Raw genomic sequence first — 27,864 nt, 5'->3', positions numbered from 1 at the left:
GCCATAGAGGTTAAGAGCTTGAGGAAAAAAGGGAGGGCTTTCTAGGTACCAGGATGTAGCCCATGCAAAAGCCTGGAGGTGAGAATGAGTACTCGTGTATGCAGAACAGCAATGTTTGGACTGTGGAGTGTATGCATGGGAAGGAGTCAGGTATAAGAAGCCTGGGACTGTGGGAAGGGACTCTGTTGGGAAGAGCTTTCAATACCAAATGGTAGTTTTGTGTTCTGGAGGTAATAGGGAGCTATTGGAGGTTATTGAGTAGGGGATGCGTGAGTTGGATACTGAAGACTCCCTACTGTTTAGCAAACACGGTCTCTATTTTTTCACACTTTGCATGTCCAGGGGGAGAGGGCCTAGGCCTTTGTCCAGCGCTCAGAGGAATCCACACAGGTCTGACTTGGGATGGCCCAGCTCCCTCCCATTGGGCTTGGTGGTAGGAAAGGAGGCGGCTGCCCAGTGAGATTCCCTAATGATGTGGGGCCTTGTGGGCTGCAGCTGCTGTTGTGTGGGAGGAAACGGCCCACGTGGCTCCCCTCAGAACCCTGTCCTTCCCTCTCGCTTTTGACCCTGCCCTTCCAGGACTGCTAAGTGGGAAGTCCCGCTGCTCAAGAAGAACCTCAAAGTATCAATGTCCTTTTCTGTATCTCTTTAGAGCTTACATGGTGCTTTGCTTATAGCTTTTCTATTGATAGAGAAGTCAATCAAGGAACAAGCATTTATTAAGCACTTACAATATACCAAGCTCTGAGGATACAGACAGTAAAAAAGCACAGTACTGACCTTCATGGAACTCATAATCTAATGGAGGAAACATCTACAACAAAATAATATAGTATATTATTATACTATAGTATTATTACATTATAGTATATATATAGTATTATGTTATATATATTATATTATGTTACAGTATGATGATAGCTAGTATTTACAGAGCACTTTGAGGTTTCAAAAGCATTTTAAAATGTTTTAACATTTGATCCATCACCCTCAGTCAGGGCGCTATTTTACAGATGAAGAAACTGAGGCAGGCAGAAATTGAGAGAAGCCATCTGTGTCTCAGAGCTAGGAAGTGATTGAATCAGTATTCAAACCCAGGGTCCTTAGCCACTCACTGCACCACCCACTGGGCGTCCTCAGACTCTGCCAAAGAGGGCTGTGACTCAAAGCTGTGACCTCCTTCTTTAATGAACCTCTATTCTGTGGCCCCCAGGAAGCCTACTGGCTGCTCAGGGCTGGTGGCAGGGAATAGCCACTCTCCCATCCTTCCAAGCCTTGCAGGTTGGGGCAGGTACCAGCTCCTTCCTTGGAACACACGCTGTCTACATACCCCCCTCGCTGGAATGTTGGCTGCCCCTCCAGACCACCCTTGCAGGGTAGCGTTCATACCAGCATCCCAGAGCTTCCCAGCTGAAAGAAAAGTCAAGCGAGCTAAAGCACATCCAGGTTCTAATCCTTGCCTTCCAATTCACCCCCTCCCATTTCTAATTTTTTAATTAGCTTGTTTGATCCATTCATATTTTTTCTTTTTTCCTATTTCTATTTGTATGAATGAAGAAGCATTTATTAATCACTCAGTAAAAGTTAAATATTTGCTAACCACTGGGGTTACAAATTTTAAAGGGTCTTCCTTGCTGAGGAGGAGAACAATTATTTTGGGGGAAACTACAGTTATCCCTTCTATATTCTTGGGGGATGGTCAAAAATTTTTATTTTATTCAAATTTTCTAGTTCAAGGGGGCACCAGGCCCTTAACCCCATGATGTGGAAGGGATAATTGTATTTATTTAATAGAGGGGTAGGCAAGGAGGGACACTTTCATCATAGTGAGTAAGACTACAGGGAAGTAGGTTGACATACTCTATATAGGAATAATGGCAGACTTAATTTGATTCCTGGTCTAGGAAGTATCCTGGAAAGGAGGGAGTGCACAAAGCAGAGATAAGGATGGTCTGAAATAGTATGGGGGAAGGGCAATCTTCAAGCTGGAGGTGGAGTTGTGTTCCCTACTCCCAATCCTCTGTGTCTGTTGTGGTGTTGAGGAAGGTGGCCAGGATGAAGGAGATCATATCATTTAGAGCTTGGAGCTGCCTCTGTAAGGATCATCCAATTCATCCCTCCATGATGAAAGTAAGGATTTGAAAAGTTAATGAATGATCATAGTCATACTTAGTAAATGACTCTCAAGATTCACCATTGGATTTTATAACCTCAAATAACAGGTGCTTCCCCACCAAAGCAAACAATGTTATAATACAATTAATGTTAGATTTGGAATCAGGAAATCTGGGTCAAATATTGACCCTAGATACTTAAAAGCAGGAGGATTATGGATAAGTTATTTGGGAATTGGATTAGTTGACCAGAACCCTAGGCAATTTTTAAATCTTCAAGGTTTCCCCTCGATTAGATTTCTAAGTTCCCTTCTGAATTTCAGCTTCCCAGATTCTATCATCTGGATTCAAATCCTGCCTGGCAAGTCTATAAGCATTTATAAAAACTTAGTGTGTCCTAAGCTCTGACAGTTCCTGTCCTCAAGGAACTTAGATTCTCCCCCCGACCCCTCCATTTTTAAATACTATTTTTTCCAATTACATGTAGAGATAATTTTCAACATCCTTTTTTGTAAGATTTTAAGTTCCAATTTTTTCTCCCACCTTTCATTCTCTCTGTCCTTCCCAAGACGGCAAGCAATCTGATTCAGGTTATACATGCACAATCATTTTGAACATATTTCCATATTCGTCATGTTGGGAAAGAAAAATCAGAACAAAGGGGAAAAACCATGAGAAACAACAACAATGAGGTGAAATAGTGTCCCTTGACCTGCATTCAGTCTCCATAGTTCTTTCTCTGGATGCAGATGGCACTTTACATTACAAGTCTATTGGAACTGCCTCGGTTCACCTCACTGTTGAAAAGAACCAAGTTCATCATCACATAATCTTGTTGTTGCCGGGTACAATGATCTCTTGGTTTTGATTGTTTCACTCAGCATCAGTTCATGTAAGTCTCTCCAGGCCTTTCTGAAATCATCCTGCTGTTCATTTCTTACAGAACAATAATATTCCATAATATTAATATTCCATAATTTATTCAGCCATTCTACAATTGATGGGTATCCACTCAGCTTCCAGTTTCTTGCCATTACAAAGAGACCTGCCACAAACATTTTTGTGGGTCCCTTTCCCTCTTTTATGATACTATTGGTCGAGATTAAGTCGAGAGACTGCTAGATCAAAGGATATGCACAATTTAATAGCTCCTTGGGCATGGGAGCTTTTATTCTAAGAGGGAAAGACTATAACCAAAAAGGAGGTAAAAAAGATGGTCCCAGGAGGAGAGAGAAGGTGGGCTTGGTGCGACTGTGTCTAAGTCAAGCATCAGAAGGAGTCACCTTGTCTGTCCTACCTTATTATACAGAAAGAAAACAGCCAAAGTCATTTAACTTCTCTGAGCCTCAGTTTTTTCATCTGTAAAATGAACCTATTTCAGGGAATCCTTGTGAAGAAAGTACTTTAGAAGCTGTAAGACGTTATAGAGAGTTGGACATGACTGAAAAGGACTGACACAATGTGCTAGATGCAAAGAGCAGAAAATAAATGATCTTCAAGGCTCTTATATTCCATCGTGTACATATATATCTATGCAAAGTCTATGCAAAATAAGTAAAGGAGAATTAAAACAATTTTTTTTTGGAGGGGAAGCTCTTAATATCTGGAGTGGGATGGGGGCATTAGGAAAAGGCTTCAGGCTCTCATCCCTAGTGGGAAAGGGTATGGCAGTGCTGCCCAATGGTTCTGCTCATGATTCCTGGGTCTCCCCTGACCCATACTCCCTCCTGGACCCCTACATGCTCTTGCATCATCTCCTCCTAAGTGAATGTAAGCTCCTTGAAGATGATTTCTCTTTTGTCTCTGAAACCTCAGTGCTGAACACATAGTTAATAACTAGATGTTTCAGTTTGCAAAGTACTTTCCAATGATTAATAGTAATATATATCATAATTAATAACATCATAATTAATATCTCTTACTGGCTCAATTATCTCATTTTATCTCCACTACAACCTTGGAAAGTAGGTTCTATTATTATCCCCATTTAAGGAGGAGACTAAATCAGGTTAAGTTACTTGTCAGGTGTGGGGGTAGGGGGGGCTCTCACAACTACCAAGTATCTGAGGTAGGATTTTAACTGGGGTCTCCAAGCCTGTCTGTTTAATAAATGTGACTGGACCCAGAGGGTTCCAGAGGGGAAAGTGAGGCAGGTTCCCTTGCCCGGCCCTCCCTCACTTAATTCCACTTCACTTTTGTGTCATGGACTTCTTTGTCAAACAATAACAACCTCCTGGGTTGGGGACGACTCCTTACTTTTCCTCTGTGTCTCCCCCTGAGTGTTATTCAAAGGCTTTTTGATCCTTGGGTGAATGTGTGTTCTCATCAAGCGTGGATGCCCCTTTCTACCTGTGCAGGCCAGGATCCAACTGTGTCTTGCCATCCAGGGATCTTTCCTAAATTCTTCACAAAGGCTTTATCCATCCTTCATGTTGACCCCATTGCCCCTTGTAGGTGCAAAATAATTATTTGTTGAATGAGTGTTGAATTGACCTACAGCTAAGGGGCATAACAGGGCCTCTGTGCCCGTTCACTTCAGACTTTCTGAAGCACTTTCATGTGTATTGTGTATGAAACTTACAACCTTGTGAGTTGGGCAGTTTTATCCCCAATTTTACAAATGGAGAAACTGAAGAGAAGTTTGCTCAAGGTTATATAATGAGTTTTGGCAACGCTGGGCTAGACTAAGTCCCCTGATTTTGTCCCTTGCTTAGATGTGGGCCTGGCTCTGATGGGTGCGATGCCCCCTTGCCTGTTCTGCCAGGATTGTGTCCCTGTCCTGATGCCCTAGCTCGGGCTGTTTCCTGCCCTCTCCAGCCTTGTGGTATCTCTTTCCCTACAGGACCCTGGCTGTGGTGAGCAATGGAGAATCCGTGGGAGCTGGGAATCGGCATTCCAGCTGGAAGCGGAAGAGCTCTCGCCGAGGTATGGGTTCCTTGGGTTTGGGGGGGACTTTATATGTATAATTGACTTTCTCTTGAAAGAGAATATAGTAGTCTGCTTTCATCCCTGCCCTCCCCCAAAAAGGTAGGATTCTATCTCTGAGGGCAGGAATCTGTATGACTTCTGATACAGAAAGATGCTTGTAAAAGTTGTCAAAAGGATCATCCTTAAGGAGAGGAAGGGCCATATTAAGTCTTAGCATCTTTGGACTAAAGGACCACTTGGCCTTTGTTCCACAGAATTATAGAACTAGAAAACTATAGACCAATAATAGAACCATACTCTGGGGGTAATGACCTAGGATGTGGGGGAACAGCTAACTCCCTATATTTTTCCGAGCCTTAGAGGACCCTCAGACCTTTGGCAGAGATAGAATGGACCATTCCCTCTCTGATGCGGGAGCTGGGGGATGAGTGCACCCTAGGAGGAAGAGGAGTTTAGGGATTTCACCCTGCACCATCTAATAAGTGATGAATTGGACCTTATTGTTCCAGTCTATTAAGGAAACCCAACTTACCTTGGGTTTGGGGAGAGAAGAGGCCCCCTTTGCAGTGTTGTCCTGGCAGGTGGGCCTGACCCACCAGGTCCACTCCTGGAAGCAGCTTCAATCATTCCTACTTAGTTGGCTCTCGGCCCAGGGAACCTGCAGCTACCCTGAGTCTCTGCTGGGCCTGTGGGGAGACCCTCTTCCCCAGGGATTCTGGGACTCTGCTGATGTCTGAAAAGGCTGGTAGACGGCTCATAGATCTCAGGAAGGATAGGATGGTGGGTGGGGCAGGAGAAGGCTTTAGTAGTGACGCCTGACTGCAGAGGAGATAGTGGAGGGGGAAGGGTGAGAGAGGTGATCTAGCTAATAGCCATCAGGGTGAGCCCTCTCTCTTTCTCGCACCCCCTCCTTCCCCCATCTCTTCTGAAGCCTTCAGACTCTGATGTCGGGGCATCCGGAGGGAGACTGGGGATGCAGCTGAGGTTTCTAGCCTGGAGCTGGGAGCTGGCCACTGGTGCAGTTCTGAAGTCAGCCCGAAAGGCCCCTCCCCAGCAGCAGGCCAGAGTTGCTCCCTGCTGACCTTGCTCTCTGCATCTCTGTTTTTGTCTCTTCCCTCGCTCCCTTCTCTCTTCACCTCCCAGTTGACCGTTTCACTTTCCCCATCCTGGAAGAAGATGTGATTTACGATGACGTCCCCTGCGAGAACCTGGACTCTCACCAGCACGGTATGGCCTGCTGCGCTCTTTGGGGATGGAGAAGAGGGCTGGCGTGGGAGGCGTTCCTGGTCTTTGGCCTGTGCTGCCCTGTTCACAGCCTGAGGCTTCTTCGTCTTGTTTTGGAAAACCACGTTCAGTCCAATTTTGATTCCGAGATCAGTGGGGTTTGGTGATGGGGTCACCCTAGCATTTATTAAGTAGCTGTTATGTGTCAGGCTCTGGGCTAAGGGCTTTACAAACATTATCTCAGATCATCACAGCGGGGCAGGGAGATGCAGTTAGAATCCTCAGGTTACAAGGTGTTATATGCTACTGAAGGATAGAGAATTTCAGAGCTGGAGGGTTCTTAGAATATGTTGCTGCTAGTGGATCTCTCTCATTTCTCTCATTTTACAGAGGAGAAAACTGAGCCCAACATGAGGGAAGTAACTTACCTAGATTCATAGATAGTAACAGAGCTGGGATCCAGCCCAGGGCTGTCAGCATGACCTCCCAAACCATCCCTGGGAACACAAAGGTCTGTAGTTTGGTCATCATATCCTTAGCGGATGGCCCGGAAACCTCCAAGGTGGTGGTTAGAGGCACTGTACCTGAGAAGAACACAGAGAGAGATTTGGGAGACCAGGGATCAGTTTTCTGGATATTTGCCAGAGACATGACATGAGAGAACGGTTCATCTTCTGTAAGGTAGAGGTGAGAGTACCTGCCCTGAACAATTCACTGGGTTATTGCAAGGAAATTGCTTCATAGAGAAGTAACAGGAAGGAGTTGACAGAAAGCCAGCCTTAAAGTCACGAGGAGCTGGATTCGAGTCCTGTCTATCTGACATATTGACTAAATTGCCCTGGATAGATCATTTAACTTCACAGTATCCCACACCCCTTTAAGATTGGAAGTTATAGAATAACTGGCTCCTTTCAAGGTCTGTCTAAAGTCCCACCCTCTGCAGGAAGACTTTTCGGATCCTCCACACCACTGTGCCTTTTCTAGTGCCTCATGCTTATCGGAGCTTGTTTCTGTACAGTTATTTTCATGTGATGTCCTCTATTATAAAGCTTTTAAATGGTGGTTTGTGATCCCTTATGGGGTTTTGTAACTGAATATGGGATTGTGAAATCATGATTTATTATCTGTGAATATTTGATTTGTATACCGATTTTATATACTTATATATCCAGAATCATGTAAAATTTTCTTTGGTAGCAAAAAGAGATTGTGAATGGAAAAAGTTTAAGAAGCCCTGCTATATGAGACCAAGCTCTTTCAGAAGAGGAAGTTTTTTATTCCATTTTTGTATGCCCAATACTTAACACACAGCCTGGCATACAGTAGGTGCTTCATAAATGCTCATTCCTTGACTTTGATGGACATGCATTGGTGGAGAGAGTATTTCACAAGTAATATAAGTCTAGAAAAAAAGGCACTTTGTAAACTCCCAAGCTTTAAATATGCATGAGCTCTGATGATAATTATCAACACAGTCATGATAATGGTAATTCTCATTATTAACTCTTTCTCTGTTGGACATCTTCAGAGTGTTGGGCTCCCGGTTAAATATCAGACGTGTGTGTTTTTTGCTGCTGGAATCTGAATTCTCACCTCTATGTAAACTTGGAGGGAAAGATGCTAATGTTCCTATTTGCTAATTAGGTCATGGTGGCTAAATCACCTTGGTTTCCTCCTTTGTAAAATCGTCATTTGAATTCACTGATTGCACTCACATAGAATTGGATACCTGGCGGTGACATATTGACTTAGAAAACCATAAATTAAGAAACTGTATGTTGATTTGTTTTATTAAACATTTTCCAACTATATTTTAATTTGTTTTGGCCCCTACTTAAGGCTTGCAGCCAGTGGAGCTTGAGTTTGACATCTCTCATCTAGGAGGTCCATGCATGTTATAAGTTCTAGGTCCTAAGTAAATAAAGATACTCTGCTGTGTGCCTGATGATAATGTATCAGTCAGGAAATAGGGAATCATCTATAATCACAGGGTAGCTAGGGGATGCCATAGTCTATAGAGTGCTGGGCCTGGAGTTAGACTCATCTTTCTGAATTCAAATCTGGCTTTCCCTGCGTCCTAGCTGTGTGACCTTGAGCCAGTCATTCACCCTCTTTGCCTCATTTCCCTCATCTGTAAAACGAACTGGAGAAAGAAAGGGCAACCACGCCAGTATCTGCCAAGAAAACCCCAAATGGGGTCATGAAGAGTCAGACATGATCGAAAAATTATTAAACAATAAAATGTGTTAATAAAAGGTGACATTTCTATGGTGAAATAAGGCAGGCAAAGGGCGGCACAGACATATTATTTGAACCTCACAATGAATCCTTAGGTCATATCCCCAATCAGCTAGCTAACACACACACACATACATGCTCACATATATACACACACTAGCCATAAAACGACGTTCTGCTCTTTGAGCCATAGTGCTTGACAGATGGTGGGCGCTTAGTAAATGTGTCTTCCCTTCCCTTCTTGCAAAAGGAGCATAGAACACTGCTTCTCTCACAGTATTTTTTTTTAATGAGCCTGCTAATAAATTAATAAGCATTTTTAAAATGTTTAATATGTGCCCTGACTGGGCAGACGGAAGACAAAAGTTAGCCCTGACCTTAAGCAACTTAGATTCTAACAGAGCAACCACACACACACACACACAATTTATATACATACATATGTATATGTATATATATGTATATGTATGTGTGTATATATATATATATATATACACATACATAGACATATAGAAAGCACAAAATAGAAACGTATATTATGCATGTGTATGAGTATGAAAAATACACACACATATATAATATATAAATGTTATTTTATTGCAGCAAAAGGTAGGAGGCTCACATATAAGACCAGGCCCTGCCCTCAAGAACTTACATTTTAATAGGGGAGACATGTTACCAGATGCACACGTTACTTACATGATACACATAGAAGGAAGGTAACTGAGGGAAAGGCTCAAGTAGTTGTTCTAGTTTCTGAGAAGAAATTTGAAATTTAGTTAAGATACGGTCCCCATGTTCCTGGAGCACTGAACATAATTAATTATATTTAATTATAATATTATAATAATAATTAATAAATAGTGGATTGAATGAGTGGAACTCACAGTGTGGAAGAGAAATATGATGCTCTCCATCTGCCTGCCCCCAAATCACCAGAGTGCCACTAGTTTGGACCTCCAAGGTACAAACAAAGAGCTATTAAATCTGCAGGGGTGGGGGGGAGGTGGGAGAGGGAAGGTTATTACCAACTTAGGGGCCAGTGATTCTGAAAATCAGTGGCTTTGCCTGAAAGGTCATCGTGTGATATATTCTGCTTAAAATGTTCCCTAAAGTTTTTCCTCATCACAAGGCTGGGCTGCCAGTGAAGCTTTGATTAAATTACTGATTTTTTTTTCTGCTGATGCAGCCCCTTCTTCCTTTAGATGGAAGGTGGGGTCTGGGAAGGGACCTATTCTGAGGCTCCCAGAAGGGAGATGAGGGCTGCTCCTTTAGGTGGGGCCACTGTCTAATGGAGGGCTGGGAAGAGAAGGTGGTGGCTGCTGGCTGTGTTTGCCAGGTAGAGCTCCTCTGTCTTGGAGCCCTCCAGAGGGGACAGACAGAGCTTTCATGTTGAGGTGCTTACTGGGAAAAGGGTCTTTGAGATCTGGGCAAAGATTTTCTGATTGAACCATTCAGTCTTCTCAGAAACACTCACGTTTCAGGTTTCCAGTAGATTTTCTCTGCAGCTTATCCTTTATTTGTCTCTTATCTCTCTATATTTTCAAATGTTAGAAAAGGAAGTGAAGCCAAAAATGGCTCTGGGTGTGAGCACTTGCTCACTACTATTAGTATTCCATGAAATCATCAGATCCAAAGTCTGCATTTCTTTTAGAGAAATTCGTTTTTTTTTTTTTCTGTAAATTTGAGCTGATCAGTCAATGAGCATTTATTAAGAACCCTCTTATCTGCTGATCAGTCAATAAACATTTATTAGGAGCCTACTATCTGTCGATCACTAGGGATACAAAGAAAGGTAAAAGATGATCTCTGTCTTTGAGGAACTTGCAGTCCAATGGAAGAGGCACCGTGCAAACTACTAAGTAGAGGAAGATATAGACAGGATAAATTAGAGGGGAGGTACTAGAATCTTAAGGCTGGTTGGGAAAGATTACCTGGAGAAGGTAGAATTTTATCTGGGACTTGAAAGACGGATGGTGAAAAGGAACATTTGGTGGCCAGGAGCCTGTTTTCTAGTCTTGGCTTTGCCCCTGCGTTGTCCATGTGATATTATGCAAGTCACTTCCCCTATGCATCAGTTTCCTTACCTGTCAAATCTGAAATGGGGACTAAATGATCCTCAAGTTCTAACAGTCTGTGTTCTATTAGCCTTTCCGTCTCTGCTAGTAACTTAGTGGGAAAATCCCTTGGTCCCTTTGGGCCTCTGTTTCCTTATCTGTAAAATGAGTCTCTTGGACTACGTGTTTGCTAAGGTCCCTACCAGCTCTAAAAATCCCAAACCTTAGGACATTACAGTTCCCTGGTTCATAAGAGAGGGGAGAGGAGAGAAGAGGGAGTCTCCTTTATCTTCATGGATGTTGGCGGATATTTATCCTCTTTAATATTCCCTCTCTCTGCTCCCCCCACCCTAATGGAGTCTCCCAAAGAAAAGAACTGGCAAGAGGAGTTGTGGGACTTAGGCTGCATCCATACCCTGGGAAAAGAGAAGGGGCTTGAGGATGCTGGGATAGGAGCTCCCTCTAGTGGGGACATCCATATGGTCAAGTGTGTGTTCAAATGCTTCCCTAAAAAATTTGTGATTCTGATGATGATCATGATAGTTAATAATGATAATAATAACAACAAGAATTTATGTAGCACCTACTATGTGCCAAAGCACCATGCTAAGTTCTTTGCAAATATTACCTTATTTGGAAATACATAAATACATGTGTTTGGAGGAAGGGATTGGTTTTAGGCTCAGTAAACGATTAGATGTTTTCTTTGCTGTTGTTCATTCATGTCTGAATCTTTGTGACTTTTGGAGTCTTCTTGGCAGAGATATGGGAGTGGTTTGCCATTTCCTTCTCCAACCCATTTTACAGATAAGGAAACTGAGGCAAACAGGGTAAAGTGACTTGTCCAGGGTCACCCAAGTACTAAGATGTCTTCCTGATTCTGAGCCAATTGTTCAGTCTGCTACCCAGCTACCCAGACCATCTGGGCTAATTTTATAACCCAGCAATGTATAACCCAATGCTTGATATTTGTATAATTCTGGGGATGAGAAGTTGGCTGTAAGTTCATTTCCTCTTTCTGAGCTTAACTTACTCCATTAAAAAAAAAAATAAAACAAGGCAATTAGGGTTAAGTGACTTGTGCAGGGTCACATAGTAAGTGTTAACTGTCTGAGGCTGGATTTGAACCCAACCCCATTGGGAGACAGATTGATAGTCCCTTCCAGGTATAATGGCAGAATCAGTTTGGTTTTTATTGGAGTTGGAGGGATGGGGTTGTGTGTCCTGTTTAGTTTATTTCTATGTAAAGCAAGGATATCCTTTTATGATGATAATAACTAATGTTTGTAAAGTGCTTATCTCCCTATTAGTGAGACAGCTCATTGGACAGATAAAGCACTTACTATGTGCCAGGCAAATACTATTTATCATTCTTAACTTCGATGAGGAAGAGGAGACTTAGGGAGGCTCATAGGTATTAAAGCTGGGATTTGAATCCCAGTCTTATGGGATCTGAGCCTGAGAAGCAGGAGGAATCTTTGAGGTCATTTAGTCTCACCTCTTCATTTCACAGCTGAGTAAACTGAGGCTCAGGGAGATCAAATAGGAAAGTAACAGAAAGGAGATCTGAACTTGGATGCTCTGACTCTAAATCCATTGCTATATCTACTGAATCCTGCTGGCTCTTTTGACTCATGTTTAGAGTCCTTTCTACTATGTTGCATGCAGAAGAATCAGTACTTTTGTTTTTGTATGTCCCAGAGTGCTCTGGTTGCGAGTGTTGGGCTTGGTTTACTCAAGCTGGAGGCACTGTAGCCTAGGGGAAGGAAGCTGATGCTCTGGGCTTGAGCTTCTACCCACTAGACATTTTCTTTTTCTTACAATAGCTTTTTATTTTTAAAATACATGCAAAGATAGTTTTCGACATTAACCCTTGCAAAACCTCTTGTTTCAAATTTTCTCTTTCCCTTTCCTCCATCCCCTTCCCCTAAATAGTAAACAATCCAATATATGTTAAACGCATGCAATTCTTCTCTATTTCCTAACCACTTGTCTTAGCTTAAAAAAGTCCTTCATCTCTCTGTGCTTCTGTCCTTATTTCAAAAACGAGAGGGGGAGGTTAGATGCAGTAGAAAGTGAATTGACTCCAAAGTTTGGGCTCAAATCCTACTCAGACATTATCTTTGTTACTTTAGTTAAATCACAGTTTATATTGTCATCAGTTTCCCCGTCTGTAAAGTGAAGGGGATTGGATTCAACTATAATCTTTGTGAGTCCCTCTTCCTCTAGAACCTTTCACTTTTCCCAAGGCCCTCTCACCCTACTGACAGACCTTTTCTGCTGACCTTCCAAGTCATCTTTGCTTTTTTCTGGGCTGAGAGGTCTTAGAGCCTTTCGGTTTTAATGAATAATCTGTGAATCTGAAAATTCCTGGTGTTTCCCTTCAAGATTTCCAAACCCTCAGGCTCCACAGCCCTGCTCAGCCCTTGTTCATCCTTTGTTGGTTTTCAGGGTCAGAGAGGAGCCTGATTTATGAGAATGTCCACCGAGAAGGAGGCCCGAGGGAGTCAGAAGACCTAGGCTGGAGCTCCAGTGAGTTCGAGAGCTACAGTGAAGACTCTGGAGAAGAAGAGGTCAAACCAGAAGTGGAGCCCACCAAACACCGTGTGTCTTTCCAGCCCAAGGTAGGGCAAGTGGCCTGGAAGGTGCCGAGGGTAGTTGGGGACCAGACAAAGGAGGAGCTGTAACTTTTTTTCCTAGTAAAATTATGTATGTTTGTATGTATGCATATACTTATTTACTCATTTATTTATTTTTGCTAAGGCAAATTGGGGTTAAGTGACTTGCCCAGGGTCACAAAGCCAGGAAGTGTTAAGTGTCTGAGGTCAGCTGGTGCTCTACCCACTGAACCAAATAGCTGCTCCTAATTTATTTATTTTTAATGCACATTGCTGTATGAGTCATATTGGGAGAGAAAAATCAGAACAAAAAGGAAAAACCAAAAAACAGAAATAGGAAGTGAACATAGCATGTGTTGATTTACATTCAGTCTCCTTACTTCTTTTTCTGGATGTGGATGGCATTTTCTGTCCAAAGTCTATTGGGATTGCTTTGGATCTGAACCATTGAGAAGAACCAAGTCTTTCAGAGTTGACCATTGCACATTCTTGCTATTATTGTATACAATGGATTCTTGGTTCTGCTTGTTTCACTCAGCATCAGTTCATGTAAAATTTTCCAGGCCTTTTCTATAGTCCTTGTTCATCATTTTTATAGAACGATAATATTCCATTACCTTCATGTACCACGGCTTATTTAGCCATTCTCCAACTGATGGGCATCTACTCACTTTCCAATTCTTTGAGGAGTTGGAAATTGCATGAATAAATGAATGAGTGAATAAAAATTTTTTTAAATGTATCAAAGGCTCATAATTAGCTAAGCACAGAGAAAGGAGACGATCTAGGAGAAGGGGAGAAAGAAGAGAGAAAGTTCTCACTGGAATCAGGGCAAAGCACTTGCTGGTGAGATCATTGGGAAGTAGATTGACAGCCCTTTCTTTTATACTTGGGTAGAATGGCAGAATTAGTTTGCTTTTGGCTGGAGTGGAAGAGGTTGGAAGTGGGCTCAAGGCCCCCAGGCTCCTAGTCTAGTTGGAAAAGTAGGGAGTGAAGGGAAGCATGGGTGAGTGCCAGCCTTACCTTCTTTAGGTTAGCCCTATTGGGCAGCTGGGTGGAGCAGTGGATAGAGCACTGTGACTAGAGTCAGGAAAACCTGAATTCAAATCTGACACTAACTGTGTGATCCTGGGCAAGTCATTTACCCTGGTTTACCTCAGTTTCCTCATCTATAAAATGAGTTGGAGAAGGAAATGCTCAACCACTCCAGTATCTCTGCCCAGATGGGGTCAAGAAGAGTCAGACATGACTGAAAAATGGCTTCAGAGATGTATCTTAGAGGTGGAAAGGACGTCAGAAAGTGTAGCCTCTGAGACTGAATAATCAGAAAATTTTAGTGATCAGGGAATTCAGCTTCTTCAATTTATAAAAGAGGAAATGGCATAACATGGGGGTTACCTAAGGCCCCACAGGCAGTAAGCAGGAAAGGTCAAATTTGAACCCAGGACCTCTGATGCCAGACTCAGTGTTCTTTCTGCTGTAGCTACCACCTCCTCTCTAAGGGAAGAGTTCCTCCCTTAGATCAGTAATAGTCTCCCAGGAGACTTCTCTGCCTTAGTGAATAAGTTAATTATTAAGAACCTACTTTATTCTGAGAGTTCAGCCCTGCCTTAGACTTATACTGACCCGTGAGAACCTGAGCAAATCATTTACTGTTTATACTCTCGGAAGCTCTCTAAGACTATGAGTTGGAGAAAAAGCACCATTTTGCTCTGTTGAAGGGAGTCTGTCTGGGTGTTGTTTTTATCAATGAAACCAGAGGTCCCATCCTTGTCTTTCCCATAAGGAAAATGACTGTTTAGTCACTGGAACCCAGCTTGGAACTCATGGGACCTCAGAAGACATTTTAGCCCAACCCACTCCTAATCAAGAACCTGCTATAACATTTCCCATAAGGAGTCCTAACCTACTGATGATTCATCATCACCCAATGAAAAAAAATAATAATTATAGACTCGCCTCCCTGTGAGTCACATAGAGATTTAGCTATCTCCAGGACCACCCTTCCCCACTTTCCGCAGAGTTTCTCTTGTCTAAAAGACTTGGAAGTCATTCTGTCCAGTCTCCTCATTTATGAATGAGGTAAAAAAAAAAAAAACTAAGGGAGGTTCAGGGACTTGTCCAAAATGATGCAGTAAATGGTCCAAAGGAGATTTGAAACCAGTTTCCCTCTCTCTTGAATTTCATGCCCTTTCCAATGTTCCATTCTGCTCTGCCCAATATTGCTCTTGTCCTGCCTTCTGGGAATGAGCAAAATAATTAATTCCTTTGTCCAATGGTAGCCTTTACATTCTTGGAAATAATAATGCCCCATCTTGATCCACTCACCAACCCTAATAAAGTCTTCCATTCTCTCAGTCAAAGGCCTTCTTCATAGAAAGTCTGGAGGCCTTTTCAGTAAAGTCAAAAGGGTGAACCAGATTGTGTCCAGAGATGAGCACACAATCTGGCTCACCTTTTTGGCTTTCTTAATTTTAACATCTAGAACTGAATCTGGGCCTTCAAATACATTCTGAAGATACTGAATTGTTCCAGAGAAGCAGTAATAATGCTTGCAAAGCATTTTATGAAATACTCGATCTCAAGTGAGCCTCACAACAGTCCTAGGAAGTGGGTCCTGTAGGTATTATTATCTCCATTTTGGGTACCTAGATCTAGGCTAGCCAGCACGTCCTGTCCATGGTGTCAGAGGTAGGGTTTGAAGGAGCGAACAACAACAACAATTTCTTGACTACAAACTCAAAACAATGCAAGATTCTCAGGGTGTCTCAAGCAGAAATGATGAGGTTGAAAGCTTAGAACCCACAGACATCTAGCCAGACCCTATCATTAAGTGGAGAAAAATACTGAGACTTGGAGGTTGCCAATGACTTATTTTTCTGAGTCCCTATAATTCAATTCAATTTAATTAACATTAAATTAATATATGTTCTATGTGCCAGGTGTTGCACTAAGCTCTGGAGATATAAAAAGAGGCAAAAGACAATTCCTGCTCCTCAAGGAGCTTACAATCTAATGGGGGAGGAACAGCATGCAGACTTTTAAAAGCAAGTTTTATATGGGATAAATAGGACATAATGAAGAGAGGGAAAGTACCGAAATTAAGAGGGGTTGGGGAAGGCTTCCCATAGGAAGTAGGATTTTAACTGGGGCTTAAAGGAAGTTAGTGCCAGAATTTCAATATGTGCCAAAAACAAACAAGGTTTAATATCTTGCTGGAATTGAGGAGAAGAAGCAACATTAGTGGGATAAGCTGATGTCCAAGTCCAAGCCCAAGAGAACTTTTAGAGGAGGTGAATTTTGATTTGTTGATCAAAGTTGATAAGTTTGGACACAAGTGGGCAAGGAGGAGTTTGGTTGGAATTGAAATTGGAGGAGAGGGGTGGGTACCAAAATTGGATGCTCAGAGGCTGGTGGACAAAACAATTGTTCTGGAGGGGAGCTGTCCATTTCTTTAGGGAGGACAGGATCCTGATGGGCCTTCTGTTTGGAATGAATGGCCTTTCTTGATCCCAGGTCCTTCCCTATTCCTCTTGCTGTCATTATTCTATTCCCTTCTGCTTCCTTCATGAAGGATGACCATCCCCATCCTCGCTGATGAATTGTCAAGAAGACACTGGACTTGGAATATATCTTGGGGGTCTCTTAGTCATTGCAGTCTTTAGCAGTAGGCCTGAGGGCCTTAGGCTGGGTTTCTCTACCACCCCAATATCAAATGCCCAAGGTCTTATATTCACTCACTTGGCATTGGGGGTGTGTGTCTGGGGGAGGGTTTGGAATCCCTCAGTTGGCAAACTAAAAGTCCTTTGCCACGTCTGGAGATCATTGCAAGTCCTACACCCTCCCTGCAACCCTTGCCTTTATTTCGCTGGTCTGAGGATGTCTCACTGGAAAAGCAGCCTCCCAGAGATGGTTTGCAGAGGTGGGGCTTTGCCATTTGGCGCTTGAATATCCCTTATTGCATGAAATGAGCTTGCCCAGTGGAGCTGCTGCATGGCCTGACCCCTGCGTTCTGCTTGGCTGTCTGTGCTGTGTCCTGCCTTACAGAAAGATGTCACCTGGAAGATTAGCCCGACTCCCCCCTCCCTCCCTCATCCATTCTCTGTGTGACTGTAGGCAAGTCACTGAAATTTCCTCAGTCTGTAAAGTCTGTGTGTAAGGGAGGGGAGACCGTATTTCCCCAAAGACCCCTTCCAGCTCTCTCTCTCTGTGATTCTTATTAAAAAGAGAGAGACGGTCAGATGGCACAGTCGATAGAGCATTGACATGCACACACATGTATAAATGGAAACATGAAAACATATATAATTTATGTATATACATGTGCAACTGTATGTATATACAGCTCCCTCTACTAAATATATATGTGTGCATGTAAATAAGCATGTTTTCTGTTTATACACACATGCATATATATGTATACACACACATCTAAACATATATTCACATATGTGTATATATAGAGAGAACAGGCTATATCTAAACTATATGAGTGTATACATATTTATATATGTCCAATGTATATATGGAAACATGTACACATATATTGTTTATATATGTGCATTTATGTGTGTGTACATACACATGTATATTCATTCCTTTTATAAAAAACATGCAGACAGAAAAATATTGTTCTCTCTTTTGTCTGTGAAGAAGAACGTTGTGACTTATTCATCATTTGAGATCTTTTTTCTGATAACAAAGGATGAAACATCCTTGGCCCTTCCCTTTATGGCTAGGGTATTTTGTGAGACTATTCATTGACATTAGGGATTTAATTGTAAGTCTTGGGCTCAGGGGATGGGGATCATCAAACTGGCCAATGGCTGTGGACAGAAATTGTGACATAGGTCCTATTGGAATTCTGATATTAGTAATTGGAACTCAAGTAATAAAGCAGCTGGCAAAGCCCATAGAACAGAGAGTATCAAAACTGAGAGGGCCTTAGAACCAAAAATGTCAGAGCTGGCAGGGGCCTTAGAATATGTAAGAATTGGGAGGGTCTTAGAACCCAGGATGTCAGAGCCAGGAGGAAGGAGGAAATTTAGAACACAGAATATAAGAATATAAGGAACCTCAGGTTCACATCTCATTTCTCATTATGGCATCTCAGAATAGTGATGAAAAATCTAGGGAGGTGGAGGGACTTTATTTGTTACATAACTGTCCTCTAGAAACACAGAAATAAGATTAAAAGTCAACATTTTTAATTGGAGATTGCATGACTCCTGGGAATTTTATGGTATTTCTCATCATATGAAATGAGTGAGGAAAATTTTACTTTCCCACTTTATTCATTCATTCCCTCACACATTCATTCATTTATCTGTCTGCCCACCCACCCACCCATTCATGTATTCATTCACTAGTCACTGGTTCCATTTATAGTTTCATCTACTCATCAATTCATTTGTTCAAATAGCTATTTATTAAATTGTTCCTTCGTCCTTCCATCTAGACTATGTCATCCATCATCACACTCTCTTTCATTCACCCTTCATTTATTCATTCCTTCATGGATTCATTCACTGCATTTATTCCTTTGCTCATTTCATCCACTCAGAGAACATTTACAGAGTGTAAGACCTACTGTGTGCAAAGCTTCCCGTGGCATGATCATGGAGGAAGTCGGTCCCCTCTCGGTCATCCTGAGGGATGTGATTTCAGCTTGATTCCCAAGGCTCTGGGGTCCCACAGCTGCTGTCTGTCAGTCCATGGGTACATTGCCCCAGACCTCCCTGAGGGAGGGGCTCTGGCTGTCTGCCAGCTCCCGACCCCAGCATCCTGGTCCCTCCGGTGTCTCCTGGCCTTTTGTCTGCTGCTTTACCTGAGTTTCTTTTCTCTTCCCTCTTGTTTGTGTTTTTGTGTCCTTCCTCTCCCGCCTGCTCCTTCCACCTGCTTTACTTCTGCCCGCTGCCCGCCCGCCTGCCCGCGTGCCCGCCCGACTGCTTTGGGGGCTCCAGCTTTCTCCAGATCTGTCTAGGCTAAAGGAGAGATACGCCAGGACTAAGAGGGACATCTTGGCTTTAAGAGTTGGGGGGAGAGACATGCAGGACCTGAAGCAGAGATACGATTGTAAGGTATTGTCCCCCCCATCCTTAGTCCTCCCATCATTAGCTGGCATTTATAGTGTTCGTAGAGGGTATAAGTGCTCTCCCGTTTCTTCTGCACAGCAACCCCTGGGGGGTAACCGATGATGCTTCCCATCGGATGAGATGAGTGAGGAAAATCTTACTTTCTCATTTTACTGATATAATCGATATAATCCCCGTTTTACAGATGAGGGAACTGAGGCAAGCAGAGCTGAAGTGATTTGCTCAGAGTCACACGGCTGAGGCTGCATTTAAATTCGGGTCTTCCTGACTGTAGGTCCGGGACTCTGTCACAGGCGGGCCTGTGAATCCGTGTCCCTGCCCCCTGGAAATGGTCCTCGGTTGTTTCAGGGTTTTGGAGGGAGGACCAGGGCCAGGGCTCGAGGTAGGCCCAATAAGCCCAGGGCTGTGCTGTGCTGGAGGCTTCGTCTTTTTGTTAACATGTGTGTGTGCACGTGGGTCGTGTCTGTGAGGAGTTAGACACTGATACATGTGTGTATATACACAAGTACACACAGGTGCACAGATACAGACACACATGCATATGTAAAATACATATATTGATATGTGTCTGTGTGGAGTTAGACATAGAGAGACTGTGTATATAGACATATATGTGTATAAATATGTACACAGGCACATATAAAATGTATGCGTGTATATGTGCCTATATAGTTAGACATAGATGTGTATATACTCATATAGCTGTATAGATAGGTATATAGTACATATATAAGATATATGTGTATATATGTGTCTGTGTAGAGATAGACATAGATACATGTGAATATACATACATACATACAGGTGTATAAACATGTACACATGTGCAAGTATAAATGCACGTGTGCATATGTGCCTGTAGAAATATGTGTATATATAGTAAGAGTATAGATATATAGTCACATGCATATATAAAATGAATGTGTGTATATACATACACACATATATATATAAACATATAAGTGTGTAAACAAATATAAACATATAAATATAGGTATATATACACACATGCATATATAAAATGAATGTGTACATATATGTGTCTGTAGAGAAATACATAAATATGTGTGTATATACATATATACACACACACACACACACATATATATATTATGCACATATGTATGTGTAAAATACATTTGTGTGTATATGTATGATAAAATTTTAGATTCCAGAAAACTCCTCTCCCCATCATCTTTCGAGTTCATTTTGTGGGAAGTGTAACAGAAAAAGCTTTGAGCCTTTAGTGGACAGTAACGCCCAAGGATCCCTTGCCTTGTCCCAGTTCTGGCTAAGTGGGACTCGTGTTGTCTGATGTTGAAGGATGAAGAAGTCTTGACTTCAGCCTCATCTCAGTTTCCCAGGATTGTAGAGTTCTGAACTGGAAGAGACCGTCGGCGTCCTATAGGTCAGATTACAGATGAGGAGACTGAGTCTTGTATGGATGACTCACCGCCTCTGAGATCCCATGGTTTGGGCTACGATCAGAGGACTAAGGCCTTACAGATGTGAGAAGTGACGTCTTACAGATGTGAGAAGTGACGTCCCCTCGACTTCTCATGGTTGCCGTTGCTTAGGACCGCAGGCTGCCGAGCTGGCTGAGATCTCAGAGCTCCCCCGATCTCGTCTTCTTACAGATGAGCAAACTGAAAGCCACAGGGTTTCTCCAAAGCCTCGCTGCTTGTATGGAGGAGGGCCAGAGGATCACTGAAAAGGCATCGTCTCGGAGCCCTTGGTCTAGCTTGTCCATCCCTTAGAAGGTGGAGAAAGTGAGACTCCGAGAGGTTGTGACTTACTCGGGTGTCAGAATTAGGACTGGGATTTGAACCCAAGTTCCTTGACGCCAAAGCCAGGGCTTCCCCCCATCCTGTTCGAGCCTCCAGGTGTCTGTGTCTCCCTGGAGAAACTCTTATTTCTTACAGGAGGGGCCATGTGGCAAATAGAACGAACACTATATTGGAGTCTAAGGGCTGGGGGTTAGAGCCTGACCTTGCCACTTAATGACCGTGTGACATTGGGCGTCTCTGTGGGCCTCAGTCTCCTTGTCTATAAAAGGAGAGATTTGGACTAGATGCTCTTAAGGTCCCTTTGAGCTACAAATCTGTGATCCCATGGGAAGAAATATATGAAGGGACGACTTCTCAGAGAGGTCCAGGTTTGCTTTAGGGCGTTACTGCTCTGGAGAAAGGGGAGAAAGTCTGTGTTCCTCCTCAGTGCCCACTTTGTTTTCTGACACGATGTCCCCAGGGAGAACAAGGGCAGAAACCTGAAGCTGGGAGAGCCTGGATCTGGCACTTCTTAGCCATTTGATTACATAAAGTTTCAGTTTTCCATCTGCAAAATGGTATTAATAATAATCTTTGCCCAACCTACTTCCCAAGGTGCTTGTGAGAGAAGGGGTCTGTCCATTGTAGAGTTATAGAAATGACGGTGGTGATGGGGATGGTGTCTTCTCCAATGGGCCTCAGTTTCCCCATCTGTAAGATGAAGGGGATGGATGAGATGGCTTCTAGGCTTTATTCCAGTTCCTAGGCTCTGGTCTTGATTTAGAATAGTCCCATCTATGGATCTCATTTATCATTTCCCCTTTTTTTATCCTATTTGCCCGTGCGAGAGCACATCAGAGGATTAAGTCCTGAAGATTCCCGATGAGGAGGAGCTACCTCTGTGGGCCTCAGTTGTCTCCTCTGTGAAGTGAAGGACTTGGCTGGGAGACTCTGGTGGCCCTCTTCCCCCCACACTGCAGGGCCCTGCAGGAGACCCAGCCCCTGCCTCCCGGAGCCGGTGGTCTAGTTGTGCCGGGAGGAAGCAGAAAGCCCCGGTCACTAACAGCTGGGGATGAGGCCTCCAGGCTGCGGTCAGGGACTTCCTGTGTCTCCTGCTCTCCTCTCCTTCCCTCCCTTCAGAACCCGCCCCTCCCCCCTTGCATTTTGGGGAAACTCCTCAATCCTGAAACACCAACCACACAAACTGCCCAGCTTGGATTGTAAGTTCCTGGACTTTTTTCCAGCATGTGTCACTTTCAAAAGACTGAGAGCTCCCTTTAAAGGAGAAAATGGAAGTCGGGAGAGAGGAATGAGTCATCTAAGCCCATAAATAAGGTTGGTCAGTGACAGGTTTGCTGTTAGATCTGGAAAGACTGTTAGAAGGGAAAATGTCACAGCCGGGAGGGCCCTTAGAACCCAGGAGGTCAGAGCTGGGAGAGCCTTGAGAATGTCAGAGCTGGGAGTCCCTTAGAACCCAAGAGGTCAGAGGTCCAAGGGCCCTTAGAACCCAGGATGTCAGAGCCGGGAGGGCCCTTAGAACCCAGGATGTCAGGGCTGGGAGGGCCCTTAGAACCCAGGAGGTCAGAGCTGGGAGGGCCCTTAGAACCCAGGAGGTCAGAGCCGGGAGGGCCCTTAGAACCCAGGAGGTCAGGGCTGGGAGGGCCCTTAGAACCCAGGATGTCAGGGCTGGGAGGGCCCTTAGAACCCGGGAGGTCAGAGCTGGGAGGGCCCTTAGAACCCAGGAGGTCAGAGCTGGGAGGGCCCTTAGCCCAGGAGGTCAGAGCTGGGAGGGCCCTTAGAACCCAGGAGGTCAGAGCTGGGAGGGCCCTTAGAACCCAGGAGGTCAGAGCTGGGAGGGCCCTTAGAACCCAGGAGGTCAGAGCTGGGAGGGCCCTTAGAACCCAGGAGGTCAGAGCTGGGAGGGCCCTTAGAACCCAGGAGGTCAGAGCTGGGAGGGCCCTTAGAACCCAGGAGGTCAGAGCTGGGAGGGCCCTTAGAACCCAGGAGGTCAGAGCTGGGAGGGCCCTTAGAACCCAGGAGGTCAGAGCTGGGAGGGCCCTTAGAACCCAGGAGGTCAGAGCTGGGAGGGCCCTTAGAACCCAGGAGGTCAGAGCTGGGAGGGCCCTTAGAACCCAGGAGGTCAGAGCTGGGAGGGCCCTTAGAGCCCAGGAGGTCAGAGCTGGGAGGGCCCTTAGAACCCAGGAAGTCAGAGCTGGGAGGGCCCTTAGAACCCAGGAGGTCAGAGCTGGGAGTGCCTTGAGAATGTCAGAGCTGGGAGGGCCCTTAGAACGTGGGATGTCAGAGCTGGGAGGGCCCTTAGAACGTGGGATGTCAGAGCTGGGAGGGCCCTTAGAACCCGGGAGGTCAGAGCCGGGAAGGCCCTTAGAATACAGAATATTAGAGCTAGAAAGGCCCTTCGTTGTCAGTGTTGGGAGGAGTCTTAGAAGAGTACGTATGGCATTAGAAAGTGGTAACCAACATCCTCATTTTATGACATCAAGAAACTAAGGTCCCTGTTAACATGAAACATCTTGCCCAGATTTACTCTGAGTTAAGACATTAAATCAAGGCTAACATCTTCCCTTTCTATTTTCTGTAAAAGGAGACCTTAAGCCTTTGAAGGTCAGAGGCCAAGGGGGCCAAGGAAAACAGAACAGAAAAGGGTCCAGCAGGAGCTCTCTTTACAAGAGGCTGGGGATCCCTGTCAGTAATGGGGAGTCTTAAATAGAGAAAAAAATCACCATAAAGAGGATGATAAAAAATCTTCTGGTGCTTGTGGGAGGCACCCAGTGAGGCTCTTAAATGAGGTGGAGCTGGCAGGACTCCTCCCCTTCCATGCCAGGAGTCCACACTGGCAGTTTACTGTCACTTGAGTATCTTGTCCCTGAAATACCTCCACCATTTGTTCCATGGTCTGTTAAGATTTCTTAGGATTTTTTTCAGAGCTAGGTAGGACCTTAGAGATCATCTCATCTAATTCCCTTAATTTACAAGAAAATTGAGGCTCAGGGTAATTGATTTGTCAGAGGTCACCCAGACACTGACTGGTATAATTGACTTTCTGATTCTATCTCTGTATTTCTGTCATTTCCCATCCAATGGTTGTCATCTGAAAGTCCCAGGGTCTTAAAGATGGTATGGTAAAACCTGTGTTGACTCCAAGAATGAGAAGTACTCATCTTTTGATAATATCTGAAGGTTTTCAGGACGTTCTCCTCACAACATCTATTTTGGTAATAGAAGGATGATTAGAGAGACATGTTGGACTTGGGGACAGGAAGACCAGAGCTCAGGAAAACCTGCCTTAGACACTTAGTAGATCCGTGTAACTCTTTCTGTACCTCAGTTTCCAATTTTAGAAAAATGAGGTAAAGGACTTCAGGACCACTAAAGTTCCTTTTAGTTTTAAGTCTATGGTGTTTTCCATCTTAGATGATTTGGAATCTGTCAGCAGATGGAAAATCCTACATTGGAAATTCTCACATCAGCAAAATGACTGGTCCTTGATATATGGATGGGTAAAAGCTGAAGCCCTGTATTATTTAGAGTCTCGTCTAAGTGTGCTATTAATCACAAATGTACATTTGAACCTATCCCCTGCCCTTTGCCCACAACCCTTCTGTAGTATGTCTTAATTCTCCATGGAAAAGAATATTATATAAAAAAATTGAGCCCCACAGTGCACTGACTTTGATGTCATACTCTACTTGGGATTCTGTATAATTGGAAGATCCTGGGTTCACTTCCAAACCCCAATTTCCTTGTTTGTAAAATGGGGATAATAATACTTTTCTCACAGTATCATTAGGATCAAATGAGATAATGAAGAAAAAGTAAAAACCAAGTAGCAGGTGGTAGTTGTGAGTAGGGCATTGAACCTGAAATCAGGAAGATCTGAATTCAAATTCTTCTTAGACACTTATAATTCTGGACAAGTTACTGAAGTTTTGTCTGCCTCAGTTTCTTCCATCATATCATATAATAAGATGAGAATATTAATAGCATCTCTCTCCCAGGGTAATCACAATGAGATAATATTTGCAAAGAACTTTACGAGCTCTAAACCACTCTATAAATGATAGCAATAAATTATTTTGCAAACTTTTAAAGTGATTTATCATTAATATTTTCACTGCACCATATTGCCTCCCACATTGGCGTCATTCATTTGTGACCTTGCAGATCATCTCTCAGTAAGAAGGGAACAAAGATGGAGGAGGCAGATGTGGCCCAGGATTTGTGTTCAGTTTGAGTCAGCAAATGTTTATTGAGCACATACTCCATGTGAGATACTGTCCAGGTGCTGCCCACAGCCCAGAGTGAGCCCAGGAGTGTCTTGGGCTAGATGTGGGGTAAAAGGAAGGATGATCCCCTGCTCCCTGCTTCTGATAAACTTTCCATTTTCCCTTCTCTTCCATTAGATGACCCAGCTCATGAAGGCTGCCAAGAGCGGGACCAAGGATGGGCTGGAGAAGACGAGAATGGCAGTCATGCGCAAAGTCTCCTTCCTGCACAGGAAAGAAGTCCTAGGTACGACATCCCTTACCCCCCAGCCCCAGGACTTCCCCTTCCAGAAAGCCTTCCCTGATATGATCTTTTACTATCAGCCTTCCCTGGTAGGATCTTTTACTATCAGCCTTCCCCCGGGATCCTCCCAGGACCCTTTGCTTTGTGTTTCTCATTTAATAAATTTAGATATCATCTTTTCTCTCTACAAGACAGTAGGGACTGTGCCCTATATAAATTTTATCCCTCCCCCAGACGAAGCACAGTGCGCTGCACACGTTCTGTTGTTCATTTGGAGGGGACGTGTCTAGTGAGATGTGTTATAGTGGAAAGAACAGATGGTCTTGTTTTTCCTTCCAGTTCTAGATCTTTGTGTCTAGCATTGTTCTAACTTGCGTGCTAGGGATACGGAGGTAAAAACTAAACAGTGCCTGCCTTCAAGGAGCTTCCATGCTATTGAGTGGAAACACCACATGAACAAACAAAGAAAAATTAAATACACAAAAAGGAAATGTCAAGCCATTTCCCCCCATGGAGTGAGGCAGCAACAACTCTGGTGATCGGAATGGGCCCCATGTCCCAGGTGGTCCTCGAGGTAGATTCTGATAAGGGCCAGGAATATGAAGAGATGAAGGTGATTTAGGGTTTTGTGTGGGGAACAGTAGGCAGGGCAGTCAGGAGAATCAGGCGTACCACCATGCCTCTGTGTAGCTAAGAATTTTAGGCTAGAGTGGAGTAATTATAATTATAGCTACCATTAATATAGTACTTAGTATGTGCCAGACATTGTGCTGAGCACTTTACAGTTATCTCAGTGGATCCTTACAACAAACCTGGAAGGTAATTATTATCTCCATTTTATCATTGTGAGGGTTAAGTGGCTTTATTAGTGTCACTGGGCTGGTAAGTGCCTAAGGCCAGAGTGGAATAATAATAATTACAGCTACTATTTATACAATACCTACTATGTGCCGGACATTGTTCTGAGTACTTCACAGTTGAATCAGTGGATCCTTATAACAAACCTGGAAGGTTATTATTATCTGCATTTTATAAATGAGGGTTAAGTGGCTTCCTTAGTATCACCTGGCTGGGAAGTGTCTAAGGCCAGAGTGAAATAATAAGAATAATTATAGCTACTTTGCTATATTTATGCAGTACCTACTATGTACCAGACATTGTGCTGAGCACTTCACAGTTGGATCAGTGGATCCTTATAACAATTCTGGAAGGTTATTATTATCTGCATTTTATAAATGAGGGTTAAGTGTCTTGCTTAGTATCACCTGGCTGAAAAGTGTCTAAGACCAGAGTGAAATAATAATAATTATGGCTATCATTTATATAGTACCAGGCATTGTGGTAAGCACTTTATAGTTATTTCAATGGATCCTTACAAGAAACCTGGAAGGTGATTATTATCTCTGTTTCCAGTGAGGGCTGAGTGACTTGTCTGGTAACTAGTAAGTGTATGAGGCTGGATTTGGACTCTAGTCTTCCTGGCTGCAGACCCAGTGCTCTACCCACTGTATCACCCTGCTACCTTGCTTAGGGTCGCCCTGTCTTTGGGCTGTTCTGGGAGAGGGGGAGGATTTTGGTCCCCCAGGCCCATCAGATCCTAGATTCAGGACCAGAGAGGACTTTGGGGGCCACTTTTAGGTCTCTTTCCTTATCTTATGAATGAAGATGCTCAGGCTCAGATGGGTTAAGCAATTTGTCCCAGTGTGTATGCAGAGCCAGAGTTTGAACCCAGGCCCTGTGACTCCAAAGAGCTCTTTCTCCTCCCCTTCTTCCACCCTCCCCAGTGGTGCCAGAGCCAGTTTTCTTCCTCCTCAGGTCCTGCCCCCTTCCCATGTCTGGCTGGACTCCTCTGACTCCCGGGGCCCTCCTGGCCCACTGCGGGCAAGCTGGGCACGTTCTCTGTCCCTCCCCTTGTTTGTTTCTGTGGGCTCAGAATGTTGTTAGAAATCAGCTTCTGCCTTTGGCCAGAGCCCGGCAGTGGGCAGGAGGGGATGTCAGCCTCACTCAGGGTGGGGGAAGAAGCTTTCTTTACAGGCAATCTGGGGGATACACACCCTTTGACTTTTTCAGCTGAGGACTCAGTTTCGTCACCCCCTTTCAACTCAGCTTCCTGATTTCCCCTTCTTTTCAAAAGCACTGCTCTTTCTTCCTCAAGAAAAACCACCAAGTTTCTTTGATTTTGAAAGTCAGGCAGCAGGGTACATTGGACAGAACTCCAGATTTAGGATCACAGGTCCTGAATTCGAATTTGGGCTCTGCCACTTTCTAGCTGTGTGATCTTGGACTTCTGTGGGTCC

At 43.8% G+C, this 27,864-nt stretch overlaps 1 protein-coding gene across 1 annotated transcript in view; it reads left to right on the top strand.

Moving 5' to 3' along the window:
• ARHGEF10L (Rho guanine nucleotide exchange factor 10 like) overlaps nucleotides 1–27,864 on the top strand; it is a 219,278-nt gene that overhangs the window by 81,377 nt on the left and 110,037 nt on the right. Inside the window, 5 exon segments of the mRNA XM_031962751.1 lie at nucleotides 4,957–5,039; nucleotides 6,186–6,269; nucleotides 13,013–13,185; nucleotides 19,143–19,259; nucleotides 25,462–25,570. Coding sequence (XP_031818611.1) covers nucleotides 4,957–5,039; nucleotides 6,186–6,269; nucleotides 13,013–13,185; nucleotides 19,143–19,259; nucleotides 25,462–25,570 — 566 coding nt within the window.

Source organism: Sarcophilus harrisii, chromosome 3 (assembly GCF_902635505.1).
Source record: "Sarcophilus harrisii chromosome 3, mSarHar1.11, whole genome shotgun sequence".
Classification (NCBI taxonomy): domain Eukaryota; kingdom Metazoa; phylum Chordata; class Mammalia; order Dasyuromorphia; family Dasyuridae; genus Sarcophilus; species Sarcophilus harrisii.
This window is presented reverse-complemented; position numbering and strand designations above follow the sequence as displayed.